The sequence below is a fragment of the Squalius cephalus genome, assembly GCF_949319135.1.
Source record: "Squalius cephalus genome assembly, chromosome: 5".
Taxonomy (NCBI): domain Eukaryota; kingdom Metazoa; phylum Chordata; class Actinopteri; order Cypriniformes; family Leuciscidae; genus Squalius; species Squalius cephalus.
Window position 1 is genome coordinate 521,439 of NC_137126.1, and position 9,105 is coordinate 530,543.

At 40.5% G+C, this 9,105-nt stretch overlaps 1 protein-coding gene across 1 annotated transcript; it reads right to left on the bottom strand.

Annotated features, from left to right (window-relative positions):
- Positions 1-716: 716 nt before the first annotated feature.
- Positions 717-8,879, bottom strand: tbx3a (T-box transcription factor 3a). The gene is made up of 7 exons (XM_079873029.1): positions 7,653-8,879; positions 6,248-6,515; positions 5,822-5,968; positions 4,724-4,800; positions 4,371-4,528; positions 3,481-4,070; positions 717-1,913 (listed from the first exon to the last, which is right to left on the bottom strand). The coding sequence occupies exons 1-7, from the start codon at positions 8,021-8,023 to the stop codon at positions 1,539-1,541; spliced, it is 1,986 nt and encodes a 661-aa protein (XP_079729155.1). The 5' UTR covers positions 8,024-8,879; the 3' UTR covers positions 717-1,538.
- Positions 8,880-9,105: the final 226 nt, after the last annotated feature.

The following is a 9,105-nucleotide window of genomic DNA, read 5'->3' on the forward strand; positions in this document are numbered from 1 at the left end:
ACGCTTTTCTGCACTTGTTTGGCAGTTTAGGCTCATGGGTCACACAAAGTCAATTCAAACACACACTTTGATTAAAGCATTCTCAGTTGATGTGAAAGAAAAGTGTCATTGCCTTCAAGCAATGGATGCATTGTGTTATCGCCTTTAATTTGTCTGAACCAAAGCACTTAAACACACAACAGTTAATCAAAACGATGGCACATTATTTTTTCCGCTGTGGTGTTACGGGTGAAATAATCAACATGGAAAATGCTCACAAACTATTTTACACATATGTCAACAATAAATTAAATTAAGCTCCCTCAAACAAACAAACAAACAAACAAACAAACAAACAAAGATCCTCAGTTATATTTACAAGCAATATTCATATGAAATAATTACATAAATATGTTATATATATATATCGTTATTTACATTTGTATTTATTATAATCATATGATCCATTTTTGATCCACATGATCCCTTTTCCCAGTTTATCTCGATGCTGGATTGTATAAGCAGTTTTAGTACCGCGTCTGATAATTAAGTGATCGGTGGAAAGATTGACACATTTGGACAGATTAAAACAACATAAATGTTTGACTAGACTGCCTTCCTCAATTTACGAAAACAAAATAAATAATACAATTATATATATATATATATATATATATATATATATATATATATATATATATATATATATATATACTAGGTAAAGATACTTAAGGGTTTACTGCCAAATCTCCGTCACACGGCAGTGTTCTTAAAACAATGATGTAGATTTCAGAGAATTTGCGCTTAGAACAAAACAGTGAACTAAAAAAAACAGCAGTCTTGATTATGTCTGGTCTTTGACATGCAATATGCCCCCGGTAAATTTAAATTATGAGTAGGCTATGTTTTCAAACACATCCGATAAATTAATGTCATATTCAGATAAAGCAATAACCTATCAGAGTGCATATTAAATTAAATCACAGTCAGCCTGACGTATACAACACACAGAGGAGCAGCAGCTGTATTCGTTTATTCAGTCTCTTGGCAAACTGTTCGCTGTTCAATACTTCTGGTATTCAAATTTTTGGGAGGGGTAAGAAAAAAACCCAAAAGCTGAATCCATATTGCCCCTACACCCTCAGATAGGGCGTTATCTGGTGTCCGAAACCGTGGTGGACGTAAAGCATGCTTTGAAACAATCTTGTTAAAAGCGCTTATAAATGAAGGTGACTTGACTTGACTTGACTATTGAGTGCACTTATTCAGTCCCACAGTGCACTACAATAACGAGCTTGTGTTTGCTCAACGGCTGTCCGAATTCACTCACTCGGTTTCGTTCACTCCTTCAAGTGAACAGTACTAGTGGACTAACGTAAGGAAAAGTGAATGAGGGTTTAGGGTGGGATTTCGGATTCAGCCAAAGTTACTGTTTTAATTTATCAAAAGAACATGTCACGTGTTTATTTTAGTTTCACCAAAGTGCATTTAGAGTCTAAGCGTGATTCTCCGATGCAGGTCCGTGTTGTGAACGGGAACGGGAACGGGAACGGGTGGGTCTACGGAGAGACACTGCGAGCGCGGTCCGGTTTGGACTCGAGTCCGCTGACCAGTCGCTGGATGCTCTGCAACTCGGAGCTCGAGTCCCGCTCTCCGCAGGGTTTCGGTGAACCGGGCGAGCGGCTGGTGACCTCGGAGTCCAGGCTCGAGTTCTTCGGGTCCACGGTACCGCTCGCCATGGCTGGGATGGCCGTCGTGAGGAGAGTGCTGTCGGGGACGCTCGCGAGAGAGTACGGGCTGTACCGTAACCGGGGCCGAACCGCGTTCAGGAACGGGTGCCGGTGAACCGAGGAGGAGGACTGAGCAGCGGCCGCGGCGGCCATATATGTGTACGGGTACGGGAACAGACCTCCGAACGGGGACATGGCCAAACCCTGGAGAGAGAGAGAGAGAGAGAGAGAGAGAATCAGCAATGCGCTTACACACACTCACTTATACACACACACACACACACACACACACGCTCACACACACGCACAGAATTCCGAAATGGTGATTAATTGTTCTACTTACCTTTTTATTTTATTTTATTTCATTCATTCATTCATTTATATATTTATTTTATGTATGTATATGTATGATGATTGGAAATGCTTTGGCAATATATTTAAATAATTGTCATGCCAATAAAGCACATTTGAATTGAATTAAGAGAGAGAGAGAGAGAGAGAGAGAGAGAGAGAGAGAGAGAGATTAACCAAATACACACGCTGTCCCCTGGCTTATACACTATTCAGTGCAATATGCAAACTTACTTATTTAGGATCAACACGTGAATTTAAACGTCAATGGCGAAAATTAGATAGCCTATAAAATGACGTTTTCACCAACACCAGAGATAAAAAATAAAATAAAAAAAACTGTCTGATGCAAACTGACTAATCAGAGTTGCCCTAAGACAAGAACGGGTATTGTTCAAAATTCATGTAGCCTTAAACTTTGATGAGGTTTTGATCCACTTTAAATGTTGACTATGTATTTAGAATCAACACGTGAATTTATACGTTAATGGCGACGAAAATTGGATAGCCTATTTAAAGGGACGTTTCAGAGGTCAAAAATGTGCAATTAAAAATTCACAGTTCAACAACTCTGTGATTAAAAGAAAATCAGAGTATAGCCTTCCCTCTTTCAAGCTTTTTCGTTTTCCTTTATATTTATATTCACTCGTTTTCTCTTGACACACACACACACACACACACACACACACACACACACACACACATTAGTTGATTTAGATATACTGTAAAAATATAAACCTCAAGGTTTATATTACAGTAGTCAGCATTTGACGTGGATCAAAAAAGTTTATCAAAGTTGTTCTATAAGACAAGAACGGGTATTGTTCAAAATGCATGTATAACTTTGATAAAAGGTTTTGATCCACTTCAAATGTTGACTACTGTATATAGCCTATATATATAGGTAGAAAATAGGCGTGAACATAATTATTTCTCTTTTTTTATGAATTAATTGCTGTATGCACACATCTTTACTGCTAATCTCGAGCAACAGTTGTCAGTTGTTTTATATTTGCTGACAATTTATGGACTGTGCAACAAAGACACTTAAACACTGCAAGATTTGCCACGCCTCGATTTTTCATCCAAAACTCATAAATGCACCAACAAAATCATTGAAATACTTCATAAACATCCTGTCATGGTTATGATCAGCACAGAGGCATCAGCCCGATCTCATCAAAGTGCGTATCTATAGCACGAATTGCATTTATCGTGCAATTTATACGCAAACAAAGAGTTTTTATACGCAAAAAAAGCGCAAAAATACTTCATAAACATCCTGCCAGGGTTATGATCAGGACTGAAGCATGCACGTATCATATGCACGTAAAAACTCTTTTTTTGCGTATAAATTGCACGATAAATGCAGTTCGTGCTATAGACACGCATTTTCATGCGCTCAGCATGCATGTCTTACCTGAGTCGCGAGCACGTGCTGCTGCAGATGGAAGGGCATCGGGGGGCCCGTGGGTGAAGACATGCTCCCGGGGTCCATCGCACTGACCCCTCCCGAGGACACTGCGGCCAGTAAAGGGCCCATCCCTGAGGCCATGCTGGAGAACGCGCCTCCCATGCTGAACTGGCTCGGGTGTAAGAGGAAAGGATGGGTGATTGAACCGCCCAAGTGATTGAAAAACTGCTGCCCGGCCAAACCCTGCGGAAATCCGAAACTGTGCAAGTGGTTTTGATTCAAGTGCGCGGCGCCATCTGTTTGGACAGTCAATGGCATGTAGTTTTCTTTGCTGGCTGTCCGGGATTCGTCGGTTTTGGCCTGATCTCGGGCTGTCGGACTCTTGAGCTCGTCCCCGGACCGAGTGGTGCTCGAGATCAGCGTGACGGGACTCTCTTTCTCAGTCCTCTCACTTTCCCCAAACACACCTTTGCTTAAACTCGCATCGGGATCCTTCGAGTCCTCAGTCGTGGTGGAGATTTTACTCGAGTCTGGCACGTCTTTCACGTTCCCATCTTTGTCTTCGTCATCACTGTCTTCATCGCTGTCACAGAAATCTGCGAGAGGAAAAATCGGGAAGGGAATTTCAGTTATACATGCAGTCAGTAGCGACACAAAATGCACGCTAAATAAATAATAATGTAGTGTATTTTAAACGTAGGAAATTCAGCATAGTTTAATTAATTAGGTACAAGCATGCATTACAAGATTCTACTTTCGGACAAAAGCAGACGCTTTGTATCGGAATAATCGGAAGATTCGATTGTCATTGAGTCACGTTTTTTTTAGGACATTCCAAATGAGAAAATGTTGATTTGATCAGAGAGAAAACAGATTTGTCTTACTGATTATTATACCTTTTAAGTTGTTCTGTCCAACAGTTGAGACCGCAGGAGAAGAATCCTGGCGAAAGCATTTGAAGGATGCTTGTTCTCCAGAGGAATCGTCTGATGTCCCGTGTTCTTTCTTCTGCTGCTCATCATATGAACGCATCGATTGCAGAGCCAGCTGTTTTCTGTATTAAATCGTTTTCGAAGACAGAACATTGAGGGAAAAATTTCAGTGCAAACAAACTAATAATTGCATTGGAGAAAAACAACATGTTCGTGTGGTTTTAATTACGAAATTTAATCTTTTTTTTTTTTTTTTTTTAAATTTAAAATTCAGAATGTTATGGAATGCTATAAATAAGCAGCTCGTGCTCTCCTACCTTTTTTCGCGTCTCCCATTTCCAGTGTCACGAAATCCTTTCGCAAAAGGATTGTGATCAATTTTCAGTTGAGTTATCTGAAATGCAATGACAGGTAATCGGTATAGCTTGAATAAAGATAACTTGCATGTTTTTCAGTTTCATCAACCTATTGGATACTCTTTTTTGCACGTATTTATAGCATACTGAAACATATTCAACAGGCACTTTAGGTCTCTATGACTCATTGCGATCACCTTTGATATTTTATAGCTCAATATGCTGGCCTATAAGCTTGTTTTCTTTGAAGATACAAAATATTATGCTTGCAGTGACTTGTCTAAGACCTTGTCTCACAGAAGCATCACTGGGATTTTAGGAAAAAATGGAGGCATTTCCAGCTCATAAATATTGGAAACCTTTTTTATGTCTACAACCCCACAACATGAATTCAATCTCTCCTCCTTGTCACCCCATAAGCATTTCGTGTTGTAACATTTCCTGGAGTTTCCTGGAGTGTTAATATTTCAGCCGTTTTCTAATAAATAAACACACATATACAACTTCTTTCTCTTCTTCAGAACCTCCCACTATGGCCAGTCCTTCCTTCTCATTCTTACACACACACGAACACACACACACACACACACACACACACACACACACACACACACACACACACACTTCTCTATCTTTGTGGGGACTCTCCATAGACATAATGGGTTTTATACTGTACAATCTGTATTCTCTCCCCTTACACTAACTTTCTGCATAAAAAAACAACTATTACACACACAAGCATGTTTCCATGAACAAACATTTGAATAACTATTAGTAAATGGAAGATAAATTGAAGATAAGGTGTGTGTGAAAGAGGAGAAAGTGAAAGAATGAGAAAGTGTCTGTGTGTGTATTCTGCATTATTGTCCATGGGTGAAGGCTTTGCGATATGATGTAGGCCTCACAGTGATAAATCTAATAATTACAGAGAACAAATGCACTGCATATAATAACTACAAGAACGTTTATGACAAAAGCACTGAAAACACCCTCTGTAATGTACTTAGTAAACATTTAGTGTAAAGTCAGACTCGCCCCAGAAAGCTCGTGATGACCCACCTTGTCGTTCTGGTAGGCAGTGACCGCGATGAAGTCCGTCTCGGGGAACACGTATGTTCTGAACGTGCTGTACGGGAGTTTCAGGATATCGTTGGCTCTCACAATGTGAAATCTCGGCTGGTATTTGTGCATGGAGTTTAGTATCGTCTGGAATATAAATAAAGCCGAAGTTGACTTCCAAATAACATTTTCATGACGGGTAAAGACATCGTTTTTATGAGGCACTCTTTCTGCACAGTTTTTGTCCACTAACACGTTTTCCCTTTATCAACGTTTTTCCTGTTCGGATAGTGTTTACATGCACGTATTTTATCACGTATTTGATTTGATAATCTATCAACATGCATAAAAATACTACATGCAAGCACTGAACAACAACAATAATAATAATTATTATAGTAATTGAAAAAGACGTAGCCAACTTACAAATCCATGCTTGTCGGAGATGTTATTCGTCAGTTTAAGTTTGTGGAAATTGACGACTTTAGACATCCATTGCTCTCCAGTGGCCGGACTGTCGGGGTGAATGTACATGCGTTTTGGCATTTCGGGGTCAGCTTTTCCTGCCACCATCCAGCGAGAGTTATGAAACTTATACCTGCAGTCGTCAGCCGCAACAATATCCATCAACAGAATATATTTGGCCTTTTTGTCCAATCCCGAGCATCTGACTTTAAACGGAGGGAACATTCGCCTACAGAAAACATAGTTGAGTCACATTTCTATGTTTCAGATAAGCTTGTGTATGAGGCTAAAATCTGCACAATTCCTTCACTGGGTTTTGCTTTAGAGAAACAGTAATTTCAGACATCTGAGATGTTTTTGTTGTGTGTGTGTGTGTGTGTGTGTGTGTGTGTGTGTGTGTGTGTGAATTAGGCCCAGCCATTAGCCTTAACTTGAAAAACAATCCAACATTTAAACGGCAAAACTAAGTTACAATCAAAACGTGCTATTTCGACAGCATTGCATAGGCTATATTTTTATAATACAAGCTGTGAATTTCACTGTTCAAAATCAGCTTTTATGGAGCACATTTCGCATATGCCTAAAAAATGCTGGGTTGTTTTAACCCAATTGGTCAAATATGGACAAACCCAAACGTGTGGTTAAAATGTAATTTAACGCCTATGTATCCCAACGCCTGGGTTTGTCCATATTTGACCCAAATTTGGGTTGAAACAACCCAGCTTTTATTTTTATTTTTTATTTTATTTTAGAGTGTAAGCTAAAACGATTAATCCAGCGATGATTTTTTGATTCTAAAAAATTCTAGGTTATTTCAACCCATGTTTGGGTCAAATTTTGACAAACCAAACCGTTGGGTTAAAAATACAAAAATGTAAACCAATGGTTTGGTTTGTCCATATTTGACCCAAAATTTGGGTTGAAACAAAGCTAAAAACTCATTAAGCTAAAATGATTAAATCAGCGATGGATTTTTGATTACACTCTAAAAAATAAAAAAAAGCAAATGCTGGGTTGTATTAACCCAAGTTTGGGTCAAATATGAACAAACCCAACCGTTGGAATTAAAAAGATTAAACCAATGGTCCATATTTGACCCAAACATGGGTTGAAACAACCCAGCATTTTAGGCCTATTCAAGTTGGGTTGTATTTTAGAAACATTTGCATCTCCCCAAACAGGAATAAAAGAAACAATAAAAAGCCCATCCCGTGTCCCATAATTGCTCTTCTAAAGAAACCCATGAGTCACTTAAACCAATAAAACAATTATATCTGATATGGGCTATAATCTCGGTTTCTAGCTAGGCTATTTGACTTGATGGAATTGAAAGCACGGCTCGTTTATTGAATAACTCCAAGTTTACCTTCCAGATTTCGTGATGACCATTTCTGTGCCGCGCTTGTGAAACAGATCCCAGAGTTCCTTGGCTTCCAGGTGCACTTTCGGGTCGTCGTCCACCTCCTCCTCGGGCTCGAGTGTCTTCAGAGGCCGGAGATGCGAGGCCTGGTGTCCCAGAGAGGAGAAGTGGAGGCCGGTATCTGCGGTCATCAGCTGTTCCATGATCGGCTTGCCCAGCGCCAGCGAGCCCGAGGGTGGCAGTGCCAGGGCCGGGAAGAAGGGCGGCTGGTGACCCAGCATCGCGCTCATGGCAAACTCCGGGCTCCGGTGAGGTAAAAACGGGTGATATGCCATACTGGATCCTTGAATAACTGGATCTCTCATCGGAAAGCTCATCCAAGTCCAGATTGCAGAGGTGACGCGGTGTTCCTTAAAAACGAGTAATCAGAAATCAGCTAGAAAAAATCAGCGCTGGAGAAGTGCTTCACTCGGTGCGCGAGACTCTTAATTGTCTCACTAGCTGGATTCCGAAAAAAAAAAGAAAAAAAAAAAGTGTGTAAAAGATAAAGTGAGAAACAGCTATCCATTAATTTGCCGCTTGTCTGTGAAATCGAGAAGAGGAAAAAAATAAAAGATGAATTTAAAGACGCGGTGTGTGTCGGTTTCCTTCAGCTTTCTTTAAAACAGACATTCCTGTGATAATAATAATGAGATCGTCCCGAGTCCTGCCAAAGAGATGTGTTGAAATATTTCGTTGCCTCGGAATAATTCCTCTGTCTTTACTTGTTGGAGGGATACACCTTCACACGAGCGCACACACTCGTCCTCTCGCGCGCACACACACACATCTCACACACGATCCGCGGAGAACGGGGTCCAGCACGGAGATGTTCCCAGTGCTTCTGAACTCCATGGGCTTCGGTGTGTGTGGATGTGTTGCGTGTTTCGAGCTCCAGCTCTCTGTTGATTGGCTCTTTCACGCTTTCGGACCAATTGTGTTGCTCTGTAGGCGTGGTTTTAACAGGTCGGGTGGAGGGGAAAGACTTCAGACTTATAAAAAGGTGTTTGAGAACTCTATTGCTGCCGCGAAACAGCGCTGTTGTGTGAAGATGTCAACATCATTAGGACTCGCATCTGTCGGGCTGTGGGACCCGGAGAACAACATGAACTTCCAGGACTCGTGCGCACAGCGTCACTGTTGGCCTCGTTTCGCGCACACAACATCATGTTTCGCTTCGCACGAGCGTTATTATACCTGGGAAAAGACAAGCGCGTCAAGATAATTAATATGCTTGTTATTAATATGGATATATTGCATTTCATCAGCGTTTAATGTTATGTGGGAAATCACATTTGAAACCACGAATATCCTAATCGTGTCCGAACGGATAAATTATGCTTTCACTTTTTTATTTAGGCTATAATTTGAACAATTTCAGAGCTACTGACTATAAAATTGGATATCAGAACGAAGTCAA

What these genes read in the sequence shown, in the direction of transcription:
- tbx3a (XM_079873029.1), bottom strand. Translation starts at nt 8,023, where the DNA reads ATGAGCTTTCCGATGAGAGATCCAGTTATTCAAGGATCCAGTATGGCA. An exon ending in GTCATCACGAAATCTGGAAG is followed by an intron (nt 6,516 to 7,652) that starts GTAAACTTGGAG and finishes TGTTTTCTGTAG; the next exon opens with GCGAATGTTCCCTCCGTTTA. An exon ending in TGGACAGAACAACTTAAAAG is followed by an intron (nt 4,071 to 4,370) that starts GTATAATAATCA and finishes TTCCTCTCGCAG; the next exon opens with ATTTCTGTGACAGCGATGAA.